The sequence below is a fragment of the Eubalaena glacialis genome, chromosome 5, assembly GCF_028564815.1.
Source record: "Eubalaena glacialis isolate mEubGla1 chromosome 5, mEubGla1.1.hap2.+ XY, whole genome shotgun sequence".
Taxonomy (NCBI): Eukaryota; Metazoa; Chordata; class Mammalia; order Artiodactyla; family Balaenidae; genus Eubalaena; species Eubalaena glacialis.
This window is the reverse complement of record NC_083720.1, coordinates 101124369-101147338: the sequence shown is the minus strand read 5'-3', so window position 1 is coordinate 101147338 and position 22970 is coordinate 101124369. Positions and strand designations below refer to the sequence as shown.

At 41.3% G+C, this 22970-nt stretch overlaps 1 protein-coding gene across 3 annotated transcripts in view; it reads right to left on the bottom strand.

The window, feature by feature from the left end:
• The window catches only part of FRAS1 (Fraser extracellular matrix complex subunit 1), a 463649-nt gene that overhangs the window by 20286 nt on the left and 420393 nt on the right, over nt 1-22970 (bottom strand). For all 3 annotated transcript variants that reach the window (XM_061192401.1, XM_061192399.1, XM_061192400.1), the window contains 9 exons: nt 21848-22053; nt 18240-18396; nt 16028-16228; nt 14286-14473; nt 12557-12832; nt 8691-8923; nt 6565-6725; nt 4309-4523; nt 1096-1246 (listed from right to left, as the gene is read on the bottom strand). In XM_061192401.1, the coding sequence (XP_061048384.1) occupies nt 1096-1246; nt 4309-4523; nt 6565-6725; nt 8691-8923; nt 12557-12832; nt 14286-14473; nt 16028-16228; nt 18240-18396; nt 21848-22053 (1788 nt within the window). The remainder of the gene's footprint in view (nt 1-1095; nt 1247-4308; nt 4524-6564; nt 6726-8690; nt 8924-12556; nt 12833-14285; nt 14474-16027; nt 16229-18239; nt 18397-21847; nt 22054-22970) is intronic.

Here is a 22970-nt window from a genome sequence, read left to right as displayed (position 1 = left end):
AAGGGTAACAAAAGGAGGGGAAAAAATAAAATTTAAAAAACCCCAAGCTCAAGGAATTATCTGACCCAGAGTGTGAAAACTCCCTGAAGTTTTTTCCCTATGAGAAATATAAAGCAAATAAATGATTTGAGCTTAAACCATTAACAGAAAGAAGGACTGTATTTTCCATTACTAGAAGTGAAACCCTATCTAAAGAAATCCCCTCAGATCAAGTAACTCTGCCTCAGATCAAGTAAATCACCACCAGGGAGGGAGAGAGGAAGAATGGGAACAATAAAATAAAAGGAAATGAGCTTGGGGTTGTGTTTGAAGTATAGGACACTGAAAATGGGGAAAAAGCAAAAATCAACTCAGTGATTGGAGTGAGTGGAGGAGAGACTCATGGAGTTTTAGGGGACATTCATGGGGCAGCAGTGGGAGAAGGTGGGTCTCACAAGAGAGGTGTGAGTTCCTAGCTGAAGGGTTGTCACCAAGCCAGGCCCTGGCGGGGTGAGGGCTCCTCTCGAAGAGAGCCATAACAGAGACAAGCCTGAGGGGAAGGTCATTTTAAATATTCAGCATTGCAGTCTTTGAAGTAAAAGTAGGGTTAAAATCCCTACTTTTAAGAATGCAACAAAAGAGCAAACTCGATGCCAAATGAATAAAATGACCCAGGTTATTCTTGATATATTTTTCCATTTCCGTGCATCTGATTTCAAGACCCTTTGCTCCTTAAACAACATGAATGACACCATATTTACCTAGGAGAAAATGAACATGGCTATATTCCAAAGAACACACACTCGTGCGAACCCCCTAACGGGCAGTATAGGACCTATCTGTCACTTGCCGCCCTCTACTCTGGGCCCCTGGCTCTCTGGACTGAATGTATCATGATGCTGGAGGCCTTCCAGCATCAACATATATCAACATCATTCTTTTTCAGGTACCACAGATCTATATACTTTTTAGACTTTACCTGGCTCTCCTTTGACTGCATATAGGATAACAGGATGAGGAATGCAGCCACTGTTAAAAGTCACTACTTTTTTTTTTTTTTTCTTTTAATCTTGCTTGAGCATAAGGTAAGACTCGTTAAGATGTCAGTGGGTATACCTGTTCTCCAGAGAACAGTGTCATAGAAGAAGGAAAACTCCATCTCGGTGTGGTGCTCCAAGGAGGCCCAGCCCCTGGGGGCTGTCACATAGATGTAGGACACGTACAGAGGCACGTGCACTGTCAGGAACGATTGAGCAGAGTCTCTCACCTGCCAAGCAAGCAGTGTGCACACAGAGAGGGTTATTTCTCTCCGGGATGAAAAGGCATATGAACATCACATCTTGGTTCAATCTTCATTCTCTCAGTCACTTATTCAGTATTAATCAAGTGCCCATGATTGTGCCAGGCACCAGGCTAGGAACTGGGTCCTCAGCAGTGGAAAAAAACCAAAATCACTGCCCTAATGGAAGCTACAGCCTAGTAAGCGAGATACATAAATTAAAAGATAAAGTAAATAAAGGGATGGGAAGTGGCCAGTGCTTCTTTAGATAAGATAATCTGGGAAGGCTTTTCTGAGGAGGTGACACTTAAACAAAAACACTTTTGAAGTGTGAGAAGCTTTGCCTCCACTGTTCATTTGCTGGAAGCCTTGGCTGAGATTTTTAAGGCATCACAGTTATTCACAAAGGATCTGGGCAGATCTGGGATCTACTGTCAGCACACAGTCCCTGGCTGACCGTAGTTTCCAGTGAGCTGTGGGAGAGCATGAAGCAACCGTAACTGGGAAGATGCCCAAGCCTGGATCTTTGGATGAACGTGAGGCTGACTTGGATGTTTTAGTGAGTACTTAGGTCTCCTCCAAAAGGAAAGAAGGTCGTGGGATTTGGATATCATACCTATGAAACTTACCAACAGACAGCTCAGGGCTTCGCCTACTTGGATAATTTCCCATCCCATTCAATGCTTTGTTGAAATAATTTTGAAAAGGCAGCACAACACACTTACAAGGGAACCTTTTTCTAAAGGGGTTCCTGTTACTGCTATTAATTCAGCTCTGTTATTTTCATTTTACTATGCAATTAACAAAAACTCAATTGAAAGATAACACAATATGAGCAGAAGCTTTCATGAAGAAGATAACGGTGTATATGTGTATATGAGTAGGGGAGTTGGTTTATTCGCTTTTTTTTTTTTTAACATCTTTATTGAAGTATAATTGCTTTACAATGGTGTGTTAGCTTCTGCTTTATAACAAAGTGAATCAGTTATACATATACATATGTTCCCATATCTCTTCCCTCTTGCATCTCCCTCCCTCCCACCCTCCCTATCCCACCCCTCTAGGTGGTCACAAAGCACCGAGCTGATCTCCCTGTGCTATGCAGCAAATGGGTTCTGTATTTTCCTCCATAAATATATATTTCCTTTATAACCAAAAAGCTTAGTTTAAAACAATTTTATTTTGTCATTGGCCAAATGCTATAATACGCTATGGAACTTACACACATTTTTTGTTTGAAAATACTTTACCCATGTAAAGTGTTTCCATGGGTAGTTAATGGAAAGAGCCAAATGCTTTATCAATATTTAGAACATCAAAATTTTATTTTTCCAAAGTATTCTTTTGTATTCAAAGTTGTCAGTTGTATTCCAAATTTCTCTAAAGACTCCACTAATTCCATATTCACTTAAAAATCTTTTGTGAAATGCCTTACTCTGTCTTCTTTAAAAAATTTCCAGATTTTATCTGGGTTTCACACCATGTCCTGTCCCCTTAATATACAGGTGTTACTAAATATGCTTGCCCCAATCTCACCATTGTTGATATTATAACCTCCATAAATTTTCTAGCTGACTGGCAAAATTAATTTTTCCTCTGTTTCAGTTTATTCTCCTTTAAATTCATATTACTTACTAATCCTTAAAAAGAAAAAAACAGCCATTATATTTACTGCACAACTATTTTGTGCCAGACACTGCTAAATGCCTTCTCATTTGAGATTGAGACAATTTCACATGAGTTCAGAGAGGTTATGTCTCATCCAACTCTGCTGATATTTGATAAAGAAATATGAACTAGGGCTTGGTTCTAAGTTCTATATTCTTTCTACCATATACCACCTGTTTCAACTATTTTTAAAGAAACAGACAACAGTGAAGTACTTCTGTGTATATATTCTTTCTGTATTGGTTTAAGAAGTAGGACATATATGATAAAAATTCCTTGTCTTTGTGATTTTTAAGCATATGCTGAATAAAAATATCCAGAACTGTAGTTAAAGTCATGGAGAACAGAGAACACTAATTTTTGAGGGGCCAGAGGAGGAAACAATCATTTAGCTTTGCATTTTTGAAAGTGAATATAGGTTATGCAATTGCAGAAACAGAAAGAGAACCTAAGGATGCCTTAAAATTCTGTTCAGTAGAGGGTGCTAGTATAAACAAAATGAAAGTTAACCAAAATGAGAGGCATCTCAAGGAATCAAAATGAATTTTAACCAAAGAAACTTCTGTAAAATGATTACTCTAAGTCCCTCTACGGGTTCCCTTCTTACAGTGTGGTTAAACCTGATTTGAAGTGAAGAACAAACATCTGATTTTTAGTTCATTGAGATAACTACTCAAAATTGGGTAGAACCACTTTTCCCGTGAGGACGCATTAGCCTCGTCCCTTTGATATAACAGCCTTCCTATGACTATGAATTCTTGCTATAACATTTTTTTTTTTTTGGTTACTGATGTTTAACGACTATTAAACATTTTAAAAGTGTCTATTTTCACAAGGGTTGTCAGTTAGGCATAGGTTTGGAATAGGTATGAAAGCAAGGTGTTTTCAACAGTTTACCTCTCCATGCTTGAGACAACAGTGCTCTACTTGTCTGCGGAAAGACAGAGAGCTGCACCTGTCATTTGGACTCATTTCCCCATGTGGGGAGAACACAACGACTTAGTAATAACTTTCCCATCAAAGGTAAATCTTCTTGGCTTTCCAAAATATACCCAGAGGAAAAAACATATATACCTAGAGAAGTAAAACTATTCGATTTTTATATAAATGACTGTGCCAGATAGTTAATTTTCATCATCTTAATTTAAGCATTTTCCACATTAATTTTCCAATTCATTGATTTAGAGGACTTTGGGGGGCTCACTCTGGCCACGATGCTGCTAAGGGCTCTCTTGAGGGACTTATAAAGAAGACTCCCTTGGTCGGTGCAGTTCTGGGGGCGACAGGATGCAACGTGCCAGCTGAAGTGCTTCAGGAATGAACAAAGTTTCTCATGACACCCAGATGCACTCAGCCTTCAGACAGACCCCCGGGGCACCCACCTGGAAGTCGGCAGTTACAGACCCCCCACAGACGTCAATTAGCTCCGTCATGTCGTAATAGGCATCAAACGTCCAGACACAGCTCTTCAGGTTCAGGTGTTTGTAGAGTTGGATGGTCTTGGGCTCCCGCACGCTGGCATCAAACTGGAAGGGGCGGTCGTAGCCAGGCCCCAGGGCCGTGCTGTCGTGGACCCTGTCGTCCAGGAACCCTGCCTCTGCAGGGGAGGGAGGAGCAAGGAACAGTAACTCAGTCTGTGGACTTGCGCTTTGCCCAGGAGCTGGGTAGGGAGAGCAGAAACATCCTTGGGACATGAGAGAGCTTTCCCTCCATCTGAGACGATTAGTAGAGCAGCTCAGGGCTCCCAACACAAGGTTGGTGGGAATGCGAGGGGAGTTTGTAATCTGCCTGTTGTCATGTGCTAAACAGAGTGATTGGGTTCACAGACTCCTGGAAGAGGCTGCAGGAACCAGGGAACAAAAGGTGAACAGGTGAGACCAAAAATGAAGAAACCATAGCTTGGTGGCCCCAGTATGTCTAGGAAAAGAAAATACCCTGAAGCTCTGCCTCTCACACCTGGCCAGTCTGGTTCGATGCTTCACAATCAGTTCTTGAAGAAATGGATTTACTATATGGAGAATTTGTTGATGAATTATTATCATTATTTATTTTTGAAAGCACGGTATTTAAGATCAATTTATTTAATGATGAATTGTTATTTTTTAAGACCAATTTAAAAAAAATAGCTTTTATGGAGAGCCAGCAAACAAACATCTGACTACCTCCCCTGCCTCTTATGGTTTCTGAACTCTTGGAGAAAAAAGTCTTAATTTTGTGTTAATGAGTAAATAGCTCGCTAATTATGCTTGACTAAACCTCCCCTGCTACAGGCAAAAATCATTGGATCAAAGGCTGCCAAGCAACTGAACTGTTCTAAATTAACGAAGACCTTTATGCAGCGGAGAGCTGAATACAGATACAATTTTAGAGTATTAGGGTTAAAATTTGTATAGTACTCAAAGCAACTATAGTATTCTGAAAGAGCTGATGCATTTCTTAGAATGTTTGACACCAGCACCCGGCCCTCCGCCCCACAAGGACTAAGGTCTCGATTAACATGTGTTGAATTTAATTGTGTTTAAGTAGGAAGAGGTGCAAACTTTCAGCCTAGAAACATGGTATGTTTCTTTCACTAGCTTGCATAGGTGGACCAATTAAACTTTCATCTGTAGCTCAGTGATTTACAAATCATTTACACTCCACTAATTTCTACCATATAAAGACCATCACTACCCAAATTGATGCTTAATGAATATGGAAGAGCACATGAATGCTTTTCTGTCTTCCGAAACACTGTTAAATGATTCATCAGGTGCGAAGGGAGGAAATGCACATTTAGTGTGCACTTGCTAAGGTGAATGGAAGTGGACAGGATTCTTTGTAAAGTAAAATGTCTGCCCTGCTGAACACGGAGATGCGCTACCGCAGCTGTCAGCTCCCTCAGGTCTGCGTCAGCTGCAGAGCCCGAGGTCACACTCTTGCTTGAGCAGTCTGCGTTCAAGGACTGAGAGAGGTGGGGTAGAGAGGTCTGTCCATTGGGGCTGTCCAAGGACAAGCTTGACGGATGGGCTCTCTCCAGAGCTCCCTGAAGAGACGGTTCATCGGCTGCACTTCAGGCTGACTTCTCCCTCTGCCCAATCCTGCTTCCTCTCCTTCCCTTTAGGAGATGTGGGTCCCTAAATAAACATCTCACACCCCAAGCTCCACCTCAGCCCCTGCTCCCGGAGAACCATCCTATAACATCTAACATCTGCATGTGACCTTTCTAAAATGCTGAGATGATGGGATTTTAGAGCACAGATCCAAACACGGGAGAAGGAAGGAGCTAAAATTGACCAAGACAGGCGCTTTAAAAATGTAGCCGCACTTAATCCCCACCTTGATTGGTAGCAGTTGTTATCCTCATGTTATAGATAAGAAAGCAGTTGGCTCACAGCTGTCCAGCTATTTTTGTTCAGTTGTATAAGGAGTGGAATAGGGACGGTCAACCTGTCAGTTTCATTCCACGCTCCTTGTTTTTTCCTGTTCACTTCACTGTCCGAGCTGCCTGTGTTTGGTTGCTTGCTGAGGAGGAAATCCACTAACCATGCAGATTTTGAGAACCAGAAAACATGAAAAGCAGAGTGCACTTAGCCATATCCCTAAAGGTCACTGCACTGGGCTGGGCTGGGCAAACCAGCAGGGGACTCTTCCCTTACCTGAGATGCCTCTCAGGTCACGGGTGGTGACGAGATTGGAGCAGACGTGCTGGTGTCTGTAGATGGACTCAGATAGTAGAAAATGCAAGTTGTGCAACGGCATGGTGGAGACAAGGGGCAGCATTCCATCCTGGTGTGGGATCTGCACTGAAATGTGGATTCTAAGGGAAAAAATAGGGTAGAAATCAGTGTTTAGGTGCCCGCTATAAGCAGTTAATATGGTACATTTCTTTCTCATAACTCAATTTGTCTTCATCAATGAATTTACCAACTTTTCTTTTCTGAAGCTTTCCATGTAGGATTTCTCTCTGCACATGAGGGTATGATGTGCATGAGGGTTATTCTCCTCTCTCCAGCCCCCAGGAGATCCTCCAGACTCAGGACTGATACCAATCAAGAATCATAGATTTTGTGTGTGTGTGTGCAACAAAAGATAACATCACAATCACAAGTGACTTTATAGCTTTCTTCTGCTTTAAGTGGAAGCTTTGTTTCCTCATGAGCTAAAGCCTAGTGACTGACACAGGTACTGCTGCCCTTCTCTGTCACTGCCAGTGTCTGTGGAGGTTGCGGTCGCCGCATAGTTTTTTTAAAGTATTTGTGCCAAAAAGACATCACTGAGCTCTTAAACACTAAGGCCAGCATCCATACCCAGGAAAAAAGCCTACAAATAGTAATAAACCACTATTCATACGGTCTCTCCCCAACTTAAAGAGCCTTCCCCGCCCCTCTCTCCCTGCAGTCCAACAAGGCCACCAGGCGTCACTGGCATCAATCTGCAGTAAGCTCTGCCTTGATCTACATCCTTCCGCATTTAGGTGCCTCTGTACCAGGAAATCTGTAACTTATTTATATTGGCTGCTATTTCTTGTGTGCTTTCAGACTCTTGTTTATATTGCCTCTCCACTGTGAGGGCAAAGGACCATTTCCTTCCCTTCTTTCGTTTCCCCAGAGCCTGTACTACACAATTCTAAATAAAATATGAGCTTAATAAATATTGGTTAAGACTGCAACACAACAGAACTGTACTTAGGGGCTGCCATTTTTTTCACTGCACAAGTTTAAATTTTCAGCATGTTTATTGAGGGTGCGTTTTGAGTTTTTACAGCTTGCCTTCCAGAAAAAAGACTCACGTTTTAAAGAGGAATCAGAACCTCAGAACATGAACAGGATGGCTCTTTTGCTAGGAAGGGGTCAGTAGTAACCCTGGGCACTTCTGTTATTGCTTTTTAACAAAAATAAATTTCATTCTGTTAGAAAAAAAGAAGGATTTGCATATTCTTGGCTCCATGTTCAAATCTTTTTTTCATGCAAATGAACCCCTTTCTCTGAACTCAGTTGCTCATAAAGGCACACGCATAAATACTATGAGGTTTAATGAATATGTATAACATACACAAATTCTTTTTTTGCATGCAAAAATGAAAGCATCCATTTTCCAACAAAATCATAGTGGCACAGGAAAAAAATAAAAGCACATCTGTCCATTGACTTACAATTTACACAGTGTTATTACGCATTTGCTCACTGGATACTTAGTGCCTCTTAGCTGCCAAGAAGCACTGTTCTAGGCAGAGGGGATGCAAAATAAACAGTCATGTTCCCTGCCATCATCATCTCCTGGGGCGACAAGGAGAGAATGAATAATGATAATGCTCTGAGAGAGGCAGACATGGGTACCAGAAAAGCTGGAAGGAAGAGCTTCCAAATTAAATTGGGGGAAATGATGGAAAAGTTCCTAGAAGAGATGCCATGGGTTAGATATAGTGGGACAATTGGATTTAACGACGCTGAGTGGAAGGGAGCGGGGGAGAGTTGGAGCCAGGAGTAGCCACATGGTGGAGGCATGCCACCTAAGAGAGTCTGAAGCCCTGGGGAGTTACACATGATTCCCTGTGAGTGGCCTGGCAGGTGAAAATGACAAGGTGAGGGAAATGAGGCTAGGAAGATAACAAGGGGCCAGATCTTAGGGAGCCTTCAAAGAATATAAACGTTTTCTGAAGCACTCATCACCACTATTATTTTGCAGAAGCATCACTCATTGATCTGTCCCACCCAGAAAACACAGAAAGCATAGCTGGAGACTCTCTCTGCCATCTCCTCGCGGGAGGCACCACCTGCCTGACCTGTTGGGATGCTCCTTGTGTTTGACGTCCAGGTATTTCAAGTTCGCGATGAAGGACTGAGCCTGGAAACCTCGGGCTGTCCCAGCCACCACTGGGGTGTGGCAGATCGCACTGTCTGTTCCGATGGTAACAATGTTGCTCCTTAAGGGGGTCCCCACGTGGCCCACCTTGTCCACAGCCTTGGCCACACAACGTAAGTGGAACCTCCGGCTGAAGTAAATGCTGTCCAGGACCTACCAGGAAGAATAAAGCACCTCAGACGTGTACACTACTTCACAAGCTTCTCACGCTGTACCTTCTGGATGACATGCCACACCAATTCTTGGTACAAGGTAATCTGTGAAGACTACTGTCAACTGAAAAAAACATGCACAGCCTAAAAGTTGAGAGTTATGTTTTATTTGGCGGGCAAAACTGAGGACTTAAGCCGGAGACACAGCATCTCAGATAATTCTGAGAGACCTGCTCCTAAGGGGCAAGGGGGGTGGGGGGAGCCAGGATATAGAGGAGTTTTTGCAACAAAAGACCAGTAGTCCAAACATCAAAAGATTACTCTTAAGTAAAGAAAACCAGATACCTCAGGTTAAGGAATTGAGCACTTTCCTATGTATGGGAAGATGCAAGTTTAGGCTCACTGAAATCATTTCTTTGATATGCACCTCAGCTGTCTGGGGCCATTATCCTGTGTTTTCTCATCCCGAGTCTCCTCAGGGTGCACCATCAGCTATAGTGGCTGATGGCTGCAACATCCTTTGTTTACTGACATGGCAGGCAGCATTCTTAGTCCACACCATCCACCATCCATCCCTCCATCTGTCCATTTATCTATCTGTCTATCCATTGATCTAGCCATCCATCCGTTCATTTACCACGTAAGTATTGACTTTCTACCAGGAGCCAGGCACCAGGGACAGAGCAGTGAGTACGTAGAGCCTAAGGTGTTAAGTTAGGTAACTAGCAAGTTGACAGATGTGGAGCAAGAGCCCAGAGATGACTAGTTCCCTGTGACAGTTGTCTTTATATATTAGGTTCAGCGTAAGAACCACTTAACTGGTTTTCAGCACTTCCAGCAAGACTGGTTGCCTCCAAGTCACTTTCACTGAGGGCATGGTATCAGGATACAGAGGAAAGATACTTCTTTTCTAGGCGTTCTTAGTTTTCTTTCCTCCCTAATTCTATTCCCTCCCTCACCTCCCACTTAATTACTACAGACGTTGCAAGGGTTACAATAACATGCAGACTTGAAGTTGAGAACTTGGCCTCTGACACCTACTGGCCTTTTTAAAAAAATAATAACTTTATTATTTTTTTAACTTTTTATTTTATATTGGAGTATAGTTGATTAACGATGTTGTGATAGTTTCAGGTGTACAGCAAAGTGATTCAGTTGTACATATACGTATATCTATTCTTTTTCAAATTCTTTTCCCATGTAGGTTGTTACATAATATTGTGCACCTACTGGCCTTTGAAAGTCTTTCTACAGATTCTCTCATGCTCCCAGACATACAGAATCCATAAGAGTGCTTAACCCAATGTATGCAGAGGCAACATAGGTCACCAAAACTCTATAGGTTATGAGTGCATAGACATAGGGAAATACATAACAAGAAAAACAAATTAGTAGTTCTGTGTGCCATAGACCTCCCACAAAGCAATCATACAAACTTATAAATTCTACTCATGGAAACAATTTTCACTGAAATCCATTAAAAATTAAAAATGGAAGATTTTTCCATTAAAATGTTTTAATTAGCTGCCAACACTTTATTTATTTATTTATACATGGACTTCGTTCAGAAGGGGGTTTGAGGCATCTTACAAAAATGCATACAGTACAATGGTATTAAATAAATAATTGAAGAAATGAAGATAGAGCAAAGGAAACAGGGGTAAAAGTATTAGTCACCAATTCATTGCAAGAAGGAAAACTGAAACATGAAGTAAAATCATAAACTTGGTACCTGTTACAAATGTATATTTGGCTCAAATCAGACGAAACCCCTTCATGGTTTTGTTGAACAGAGAATTAGATACTTATGAAACAATACGCTGTCTTGCCATTTACATTTTTAATAATAATAAAGAAGATAGTTTAAATTCAAACTAGGTTATATTGCAAAAGAATGAATATTCTGGCCTTCCTGATTAAGCTGTGCCAAAGACAATGGACATGAAGGACCTGCTTTATCCAAAGCCTCCCGTGTACATCTAACAGCTCTCCTCCACTAGGGCCCCATCCACACGAGGCACTTCTTAAAGTGAGAACAAACTGTGGGTTTGTAGGGAAAAATCTAGAGAAATTCGGTGTGAAAGAAATTTCTGATTTCCAAACTTATTAACGGCACTCATTTCAGCCAAAAATTATTGAACGCTTACTATGTGCCAGATAGTCTGCGGAGCCTGACTCTCCACTGCTTACAGCTCTTCCTCTGAAGAACTTCATTGGTGTGAGGAGCAGTCAGAGTACTGGACTGTTTCCTGAGGTCGGGAGAACCACCACTGTTCACTGCTCTCTGATGGTGGCAGACGTGTGGGTCTGGCCTCCTAACTCGCTGAGGACACCAACTGCATTTGGAACCTCTTTTCATGTCCTCTCACAGGGCTCTGAAAAATGCTGATCACTTAGCAAGCATCCTCTCATTTTGTTTAATAACTGGTCCCTACTATGTGCCATCAATGTGGCGGCTATTTTGGGATGGATATACAAGTGTGGGAGAACCCTCGGTCCGTGTCCTTAAGGAGTTTATACCCTACTCCTTACTGAATGGTTTAAGAGATATGAAAAGAACAGTAATCCTTAATTGTACCTACCTGGGATCTTTGACTTACTTCATTTATAGATCACTTTTATTTTTAATTTTTGAATTTTATTTTATTTCTTTTTATACAGCAGGTTCTTATTAGTCATCCATTTTATACACATCAGTGTATACATGTCAATCCCAATCTCCCAATTCATCCCACCACCACCACCACCCCCCCGCGGCTTTCCCCCCTTGGTGTCCATACGTTTGTTCTACATCTGTGTCTCAATTTCTGCCCTGCAAGCTGGTTCATCTGTACCATCTTTCTAGGTTCCACATATATGCGTTAATATACGATATTTGTTTTTCTCTTTCTGACTTACTTCACTCTGTATGACAGTCTCTAGATCCATCCACGTCTCAACAAATGACCCAATTTCGTTCCTTTTTATGGCTGAGTAATATTCCATTGTATATATGTACCACATCTTCTTTATCCATTCGTCTGTTGATGGGCATTTAGGTTGCTTCCATGACCTGGCTATTGTAAATAGTGCTGCAATGAACATTGGGGTGCATGTGTCTTTTTGAATTATGGTTTTCTCTGGGTGTATGCCCAGTAGTGGGATTGCTGGGTCATATGGTAATTCTATTTTTAGTTTTTTAAGGAACCTCCATACTGTTCTCCATAGTGGCTGTATCAATTTACATTCCCACCAACAGCGCAAGAGGGTTCCCTTTTCTCCAAACCCTCTCCAATACAGATCACTTTTGTATATCTGATGTGTCAATGACCTTGTCAAGTGGATTAAGTGGACTTGCTATTTTGTAGATAGGAAACTGAGACTCAGCAGGTTAAGTGAACTCGTAACATCATGTAGTTAAGAACAGACAGAATCAAGGTTTGTAAACAGGTTGTCTGAGTATCAGCCTAGTTCTCTTTCTACTACACCATATTACCTTTCCTTATATGTAAGAATAAAAAGATTATGTGTGTACTCTGTGTACCTGCTTATTTGTTTATTTTATACCAAATGCCATGCAGGGACCTTAAGAAATGTGATAGAGTTGGAGTAACAGAGAGAAACGCCAGGTCTCTCCCTCCGCAAACAGACTTACCATGTGGTTGACACTGGTGAATGGCGTGTTGTCAGTGATGGTCTCAAAGGGAGACCGGGCCCCGTTGCCATCAGTGGGGGTGGCCACTTCCCAGCTGAACTGCACGGACGTCTGGTTGATGCCAGCCTCACTGCAGCGCTCCTTCATGATGGCATACTTGGGGAAATGGGGGTCGCAGGGGGTGACACAGACCAGCGGGTAGCCCGGGGAGGGGGATTTCTTGACTCCCTCCTTGGTAACCTCTTCCACATGGTCATAGTCAGCAAGTGTGACAACCTGCAAAGGAGCAACAAAGTTTCAGCCCGGGGTGGGTATCGGGAAGGTCAGAGAACTAAGGCTCCCTTCCCCAGAGATTCAGGAGATCACTTAACTCCTAGGGATTCTTTAAAATATAGCAGCAGTTTTAACAGTGCTTGGCCAGGCATCCCTAAAAGATACTGCAGATCTTTAATGGTGGAGGACATCTTCCTCCCCCGTGAGCTAAAAGCTTTATTATCTTATTGGTCTCATTCCTAATTCAGAGCCCTATCACTCATGTGAAAAATACTCTCCCCTCCCCCCCATACACAGTAACCAAAACTATATCATAAACGGCAGTTACTAGTTTAAAGTTGCATTAAATTGTTAATGGTATGCAGTAGTACATTTGGCATAACAGGAGTAAATAAAGGTAGTATATTTCTTCCATGGTCAAAGAAGAGACACATTTTGAAATGATCCTTTTACTCTATGAGACTAGTCGGGGGAGGTTATAAGACTTATTAAGACTAGCTCATTATCATGGGTTAAATTCTCCTTGGCAACCTCCACACATTTTCCTCCTAACTGTGAAATCGGTGCATTCATTCTGTTCATCACCAAACTGGGAAACATGGTGGTACATTTCTGCAGATACTTAATTCTATGCGTGTGGCGAGTATGTAGGATGATAGATATGGGATAATATTCCTTTTTTACTCTTCTAGGTCCCACCAAAGAAATGAGAAGATCAATTGTATTGCAACTTCTGTCTTTATCAGACTAAGGTCTCAGTATGGTTTGGTCTCACTCTTATGTCAAAACAAGGTTTCTCATCCTTGGCACTACTGACATTTGAGCCAGATAATTCCTTGCTGTTGGCGTTGCCCTGTGTATTGTAGGATGTTTAGCAGCTTCCCTGACTTCCAGCCACTAGATGCTAATAGCACCTAGTGTGACAGTCATGACAACCACAGATGTCACCAGACATTGCCAAGTGTTCCCCAGAGGTGATGAGAGTGAGGGATTTGGGGGAAAGGACAAGAGCCCTCGCTCTTGGTTGAAAATCACTGTGTTATGGGGAGGGGGAAGGGTAAGTTGGAATGAAGTGAGAGAGTGGCATGGACATATATACACTACCAAATGTAAGATAGATAGCCGGTGGGAAGCAGCCGCATAGCACAGGGAGATCAGCTCGGTGCTTTGTGACCACCTAGAGGGGTGGGATAGGGAGGATGGGAAGGAGACGCAAGAGGGAGGAGATATGGGGATATATGTATAGGTGCAGCTGATTCACTTTGTTATACAACAGAAACTAACACACCACTGTAAAGCAATTATACTCTAATAAAGATGTTAAACAAAAAAAAAAAGAAAAGAAAATCACTGTGTTAGAAAAATGAAGACGTGCAGCATTGGAAGTCCTGCTTCTCTCAAGTTCTTATCTAATTACTAGGACATAAGCAACGATCCTTTGGGTCGAGAGACTCACAATGGGCGGCGCTGGCAGGATGAGGCTCCCTGACACCTCCTGGTCTAGAATCGTCACTGTGGCAGTGGTCACATCACCAAGCACAGCTTCCACTGGGTCATCCGGGCCAAGGACTAGGGAGAATGATTCATGCCACTCCCGGTCTTCATTGGACAGGATCTCAACTTTAAAGAAGATATGATCCACACCTTCACCAAGGACAGAACAAAGAGGGCAAAGGTCTTCATTAGTGACCCACTTAAGACAGTGCAGGTTGGCACTGTTGAGGCTTTATGTTGAAATATGCCCTTTCCTTTCAGAGGTGTCCTATCAATGTAGTGGCTGCTTATCACCTTAGCCCCATCTCAAGTGAGAAATCTGTTTTCTTGGCCAAATTCCACCTGTGGTGGAGGCTCAGTACTGCAGATTTACTATGCAACACCATATGAGGATTAATGGCCCCTGACTGACACTAGCTGGTGGTAATAAAAATCTATGATCCAAAATACACTCCACCCTGGCTATGAGGTTTTTTGCCTAACTTTTCTTTCCCCTTTACATTTAGGCATGAGCCCCTGTGTGGCTGAGTGTTTGCACACCATCCTTCAAAGCTGTCTCCTGGGGACCGATAGCTCAAGGGCTACCTACCAGGCCATTTCTGCAAAGACAATAATGTGAAGGTTTGGCAGCCTGGGATGGGGAGGGTTAGAGCTCAGAAACCCCCTTCCTTTTCTGTAAAGTGATTCTCTGAAGGTGAAGATATCTCGGGCAGTAGTCAAGGTGCCCTTCTTCCTCTCCTATAGACATCTGGGCTAGGTTACTTCTAAGACCTGCCTTTCCCCCAGAAGCTTATGCAGAAAAGGAAAAAGCTAAGACACTTGGAAGAGAGGTCCTTGTGAGGATGTGGAGGAAGGGCACCTACTTTCCCTGTAAACACGAACCAGACGCACATGGGATGGAGCCGAAAGCCCTCTGAAGCTCCAGTGGGTGACGGGGACATACAGAGACACCCCCCCCCCTCCATTTCCAAGGGAGTCATTTTCTCCCTCCACTTGCCAAGACATCTCTGAAAAGGCCTTCTATCACTTTTGCCCACTTCTGGCCACATCACAAATGGTGCCAGGCTCTATAACAGCCTTTTCACCTTATACTGCTCCAGAAAGTTCTGGGAAAAAGCCAAGCATACAATTCAACTCCTCCTCTGTCTCACTCCTTCCATTAAATAAATACATCAGACAGTTAAACAGCTGGTTGTGACCTGAATCCCATCCTTCTTCCCTGACTCATCTTCATAGCACCTCCTAGTAGATGTCAAACCACTTGAGCATGGAGATTGTGCCTTCTGGGTTTAGTAATCCCCGAGGGGCCCAGCACAGTGGTTTGTACCGATGTTTGCTGAATGACAAACATTCAAAAATATACAAAAAATCATGTATATTTTTAAAAAATCAAGTGTTCCCATTGCTCAACCGAATCATAGGCTAACAACAGCAGCAACAAAAAGTCCTTTTGAATGAGCCAAAATGCCTAGGATGTTCGAAGTAAAGCATTTCTTTGCCCTTTTATTTTCTTTTTCCATGCCATTTTTACTCATTAGAAAATTTAAAGACTCCCACAATCTCAAACGTGTGCTTAATAAGTACTTCACGCTATTGGAATTACTGTTTCTCTCTTTCATTTTTCTGCTCATTCCTTTCTTCAAGTCTAAGATATTTGCCTCTCTCTTAAGTAAAACCTACAGATTGGGATTGGCATTCAATTACCGGGACTGAACTTTAAGATTCGGCTCTTTGGGTAGTAATCCACACCGGACTGGGCCGACCCGTCCCGCGTGCTACAGCGAATCTTGGACGTCCTGTTCTGATCCCCTCTGCGGATCACCTTGATGTTCAGAGTGGCCGTGGCATCTGGCCCTGAGGGTTCCCGGACTTGGTATGCAGCTTCTTCAAACTCAATGGTGGGGGCTTAAGGAAACAAGGTTAGGAAAACGAGAGCAAGTTGGAAAAGTGACAAAGACTCCACCTCCCATGAAAACACCTTCTAATGACAAGAGGGACTTTTTCACATTAGTTAACAATACAAAGGCAAAATAGCTTGCAGTCAATAAAAATCAATCAGTATTTACCCCTAAGCAATACTTTGGAAAAAGGAATTTATCTGTGATTCTGCAGGAGTTGTTTCTCACATATTTCTTATTAAAAACAATAGAGTGGAAGAAACATTTTTAGGCACTTTGAAATGCATGATGTCCAAGTTTCCATCTAGGCATTATAGCTCACAGCATGTTTTTAAATCTGCACAATTAAAAAAAAAAAACTGCACAATTTATCAAGGGACAGAGACACAGTTAAGCCCTTGATAAATATCTATTGACTGATTGTATGAACCAACTCCTTTTCATTTATGAGATATGAATTTCATTTATATACTGCTTAAATGTACCAAATCTCTCTCTCATCTCTGATCTTTTGGACCCTCCCTCCCAGTGCTCTCAACTCCCCAACGCTTAGCTTTTCCTAACTTCTCACAGGTTATTTAGTTAAGGATGACTAGTAATAGTGACCGGCTACAACAATAATTCAGGAACACAGGATTTCCTAACACAATCTGATTTGAGGTACTATCCTCATTGCTATGAAACGATTAATTGTTGATTTTTTTTTAAAATTCAAACTATGCCTTCTTTTGTATTATATTCTCATGAGGAAGGGCAACGTGGTAGTGGTGGAGAGAGTGGGATAAGAAGATGGAAAAATTGGGAGCAATTACAAATCTTATACCATTTAAAATATAGACTCTTTCAGAAATTTCTGATGTCTCTATGTTCACTTCCCTCTTTCTCTCTCAGAAAATCAGTTCTTCCTAATTGTAGAAGATACGCTTCATTTTAGACTTCATAGTTGTTACTGTGTACGCTCTTTGAAATTGAGGTGTGTCACTGTAACACAGTGTGAACTTGTTACTTCTCTGAGCTTCAGTCATTGGGTTTTCTGTGTGAACAGGAGAGGTTCACTTTTTCTGTGTGAACAGGAGAGGTTCAGGATTTGAACCTGAGTCTCCTTGGCTAAAGGGCTAATTCAACTTCAAGGCTGGCTTTTTTGCTTTTTTCCCAATGTCCAAGTTAGTCCCTATTTTAATATTAGAAACCCTAAGAGTCTCACTGACTCTTGCGTAGATTCTAGAATCTGATAAAATAAGGTTCTACATGCACTTTTGTTGCTTACAGCTGTGTAACTAAGAACATAAATTATATAACTTTGCTGAGGTTCAATTTCTTTACCTATAATATAGGGATAATAACACCTACCTCAAGGGGCTACTGTCAGAATGAAATGAAATGAAATAGTATAATATGCTTAGAATGGTTCTTAGTATACAGTCAATATTCAATAAAAACAGCTGTTACTATTTGTAGTTTTATTGTCCATTTATTAAAATACCTATTTTAATAAAACAATTATGTCCCTATTTGAAACAGATTTTGCTTTCTTTGGTGCCTGGGTCACTCTTTGCTGACACCTGACTAAAAAATTTAAGTTTTTTTAGGTTAGTAGGCTAAATCAATTAGAGAGAAGAAAACTGAGAAATTAGACTTTTCTAGAAAGGTGGCAGCGTTTTAAATCAGTTCATTGGATTCAACTGATTCTGATTGTATTTCCAATCCTGCTCTTGAATTGCAGTGACTTAAACAGTTTTTATTCTCTGTCTGTCTTAGCATCTCTGTCCTAGCGTTTAACCATACTCGTTCCCTATCTCTTGGTGATGTGGTAGAGAACAGTGTGATTTAAAATACTGGAGCTCTGTAGACGGTGATCATTTGCTGCCAACATTTTATATAAATACTCTAAGACTGTTATCAGTAGACACTTTTATAGTGCTTTTATTTTTCAAAACACCTATAATTATGTTATTGGTAAAACATCAGTTCATGTCCCATCAACCTAAGAGTAACTAAAGGCAATTTTCTTCCATTACCATCTTCATCATTGGATATGGTGATGGTGGCCATGTTATTCTTTCCAACTCTGGCTCCACTCCAGTGGTTCCCAAGAGGATGGCCAAGGTAGACCCTGAACTGTTCCTCAGGCTCAAACATGGAGTCATCGTGGATATAGACAGTACAGTTCTTCATCTAGAGCCAAGGGCACAAGAAAGATTAAAATTTGCAGTGAGATATCAAAAATTTGCTTGGCTTTCCCTAGAAAATGATTTTTCTTCTTTGTAGCATCAAAAAGTCAACACAGATTCAAAAATATCCCAACCATTTCATTTATAAAATAGAATGTTTAACAGTTCATGCCTGAGTGGACCTACCTATATGTGGAGACTTGTATTAAACATTCCAAATGATTTTGAATTATTGGTCATGAGTTATGAAAAACAATAAAAATGAATCACTAAAAAGCATCTGTAGAACATTTGTGTGCTTTCCTGCATTTTGCCTGGGCTCATCTGTACCTTTGTACATGTTATGATAGGTAGATTTCTGATGGTGAGGGTTTAACATATGGATTAGACTTCCTGGAGAGTTGAATGATATTCCTTTTCCTTTGTGAAAATTGAAGAATCTTATAAGGAACTCAGAAAGCCTTCCTGTTAGGCTAAAGACACCTTTAAAAGCTACAGAACTCTCAAATGTGTTGCCGAATGGTGGCTCATCTGAAAACTGCTGAGAACTGAATGTCTGAGAACACAATCTAAATCCCTGTTGGATGGAAAGAAATCAAGCACTTCCCAAACCGAATATTCTCTACTGAGGACTTGTCTTCTTGGCAAAACGTAAAATAAGGTCACAACATTTTAGATAACAGAGCAGCCTCGATTGTAGTGTCATGTGATATGAAGTGTGATTATTTTTAGTTGGACCATTTTAAATTCATTATACTACCATATTGCAAAGGAAATGTGGATATAGAGGTTTCACTGTCATACTTCCTAAGTCATACTAAACAGAGGGAGAACATCTCTGTGAACATTTACCTGTGGCTTGCTGACCTGGTTCTAAGTCCCTGAAGACTGTTCCTTTTTTTATCCCTACCACATCTTTCTTACAATAAGAATTTCTTTATGGAAAGCATTGACTCTTCGGTATATCTTAAAAAATAAGACATTCTAGTGAATGACAAGTTCCAAAGACATATTGCTTAGCATGACAAAGAAGATGAAGATTCCAAAATGTGCTTATGAATGAGAGATTGCCATGTGGGTAACATCTAGACTATTAAGCTGTATTTTCTTTATAATCTTATTTAATTACAAACTGCCTCTTGGATAGGCAGAGAATCCTCTTCTGAACTTAAAACAAATACAGACATGCAGACTCAAAGCTGAAGATTGTATTTATAGTATTTATATGTGTTTTAAACACGTATTTCAACCTGCCACCAGTAAAATTCCCATAAAATACATAACTAAGACAGGGTTTTTACGAGTCATGAAGGTGTGAAAGACTTGAGAGTCTCAAATAAGGATGCTATCGATTTTTTTTTTTTTTTTGGTGGTAAAGAATGGAGGAAGAATCTCGGGTGACCTGGAATGTGTAAAGTCTTTTTATGCTAAACTTCAAAAGAACTAATCATAAGGCAAAAATTTCACACGTTTGCTTATATCAAAACAGAGATTTCTGTTCAACTAAGAACACCAAGGGCAAAGGTAATAGATGAGTGACAGAGAAAGACACTATGTTTACAACATCTAAAACATCTAAAACTGGCAAGGATTAATGTTACTATTTAGGATTATTAATATTAAGATCAATATTTAGAATATACAAGAAAGTACTGCAAATCTGTAAGAAAATGACAGCAATAAAATAAAATAAGGAACAAAGGATAAAAATAATAGATTTTCATAAGAGAAACTCAATGAACTAACAAGCATATAAAATAGTATTAATTAGAGAAATGCAAATTAAAATGAGATATCACTTTATACATACCAGATTAGTAAACATTAAAAGATGAGTAATTGAAAAAGTGTTGAAGAGTATGTAGGGTTTTAGCAACACTCATGTACTGCTAGTGACATTTTGGAAAGTATTCTGATATTATTTTTTCAAATTAAGTACTTTCATGCCCTGTGGTCCAGAAATTTTGCTGCTGAGTTTTTATCCAAAGAAATCCCCACTCGGGTGTGTAAGTGGACATGTAAGAGGATTTGCACTGCAGCACTGTTAGTGGTGGCAGCATGATAGGAGGAGGTGACTGGGCACTAAAACTGAGGGTCTTCACTGTCTATTGCTGAGAGTGAATGGGTAAAAGGTAGTAAATGCACATCATGAAATGCTAGGCAACAGTTTGAAGCAACAGATTAGATAGACACATAAATGACATGCACAGATACTAAAACATATTGCTGAGTAAACGCAGAAAACATTTGAAAAAGATATAACAGTAGCAGCTTTAGAAATAAAAATCATATACATAAAGAACCAGACATTTTTTAAGAACAAATACAAAATAAGAGAGATACACATTAAGTACAATCGATTGATTACCTCTGAGGTGGGGAAGGGAATGTGGCTGCAGAATAGGGGTAAAATGAAATGAATAAATCAACCAAATAAAGAGAAGGGGGCTTCCCTGGTGGCGCAGTGGTTGAGAGCCTGCCTGCCAATGCAGGGGACACGGGTTCGAGCCCTGGTCTGGGAAGATCCCACATGCCGCGGAGCAGCTGGGCCCGTGAGACACAACTACTGAGCCTGTGCGTCTGGAGCTTGTGCTCCTCAACAAGAGAGGCCGCGATAGTGAGAGGCCCGCGTACCGCGATGAAGAGTGGCCCCCACTTGCCGCAACTAGAGAAAGCCCTCGCACAGAAACGAAGACCCAACACAGCCATAAATAAACAAATAAATAAATAAATAAATGGATCATGACGTTTAAAAAAATAAATAAATAAAATAAAGAGAAGGGCCTTGAACTGACCAATGGGGACTGCATGCCTTGAAACAAGGGGTACAACTGACTCAGTCATCTTAAACTGAGATCCAAAAATGGAGAAATATGATTCTCATTCAATATATGCTTTGGATATACACTGAGGTTGCAAGCTTTGAGTGTGATGCAGCCACACTTAGTGACTGGAGTTTCTCAGGAGGTCTTGTGTCCGTATGCATCATTTTTCATTATATTGCCAAGAGAATACTCCACTGTCTTGAATGTGCTCAGCTGAACAGGTGTTCAGTCCTATACCATTGGTCCTATGCCAGAATGTGTGTTGCCCTGGAACCGGGGCCCAGGTATTAGAGAGCTGTCTCCTCCTTCTCTAGATAACATTAGTGGAGTGTATTCATCTCCCATGTAGGTTCAAATTAAGAGGAGCCCCCAGTCACTTGATTCTGCTAAATTCCGAAAATGTTCTACATCATCTAAACATCCCAGCTCAGCCAATGACATAGGTATTTGGTCATAAGTGGGAGACAAAGAAGACAACCACATAGAAGAGATGATATTATTAAAAGAATGAATGGTTCATTAGAAACTTCCTAGGATGTTCAGAATTTGTCTAAATTACTTCACTATGGACAAATAAAAGCATCAGGGAAGGAGAGAATCCCATCCTTCAGGCACCATGAATCCACTTACTTTCTCCCCTTTGAGAAAAGTAATCCGTGAAGAGTCTGTGTTTCTTCTCTCCTCAAAGTCCTCCATGACCTGAGCTGAATGGCCCTGAGTATAGCACCTCACTGACGACTCGTAGCTCAGGTCCCCACTCCGAATGATGGGTACGTGTAGGACGCCCTCCTTCTCCTTCGCTAGGAGCAAATCCTTGGCAAACTGCATGCTGGGCACTGGGTGGGCAGAAGGAAAGATGGAGGCATCGTTAGTGGGATGCTGAGGGAGCCGGCTGCCACTTGGCAGGACTGGCGGCCAGTTGGCAGGACGGCTCCACTAAGGGCCACCAGAGACTGATAAACTACAGGCAGTCAGCAGATTTCAAGGCCTGGCTGCTACTCGCAGGACAAGGGAACTGCTTCCACTGTGAGTGTAGTTCCAGCAAAATAGAACAAATCAAGTTTGCACCAGTTTTTGCTCAGCTTCAGGGTACAGTCACCATCTCAAGTACAGACAGGTGATGCAAATAAAGAAATGGGCCATGTGGAAAATTCTGATAGAGACCTGAGGACCCAGAAAAGTTCATGTTCCTTCTAAGGCTACCAAAAGGAAAATAGCAGTGCAAGCCTGATGAGAAATGGCCACTCACATTGGTCCTGGGCCAGGAAGACAATAGGGGAGAGCAGGGACATCGGTAAAGAGGAAAGAGCAGGTCATGTTTAAAGGGAGTTGCCCCTCAGCTTCCTTCTTTTGTTGGCAGGTCTTCCTATTTGCAAACAAAATCAGAGATCTGCATTTTTATGTCATAGCTCCTAAATTTTAAAATAGCAAGCAATTAAAATAGTAAAAAGAAATTCCATACAGGCCCAAACTATTGGAGCCAAAGAAAACACATCCATAAGCTGAATTTGGCCAGTGGGCCCCAGTCTGTGACTACTGCTGTGGGGTTACCTCTTCTTTAACAACTCCCATGGCCTCATCTGACTTTAGGGAAGGACCGTAGCCAAATGGTGGTTAAAAACAAGGGCTCTGTACTTAATAACGAAGTGATCACTGAAGAAATCAAAGGGGAAATCAAAAAATACCTAGAAACAAATGACAATGGAGACACGACGATCCAAAACCTATGGGATGCAGCAAAAGCAGTTCTAAG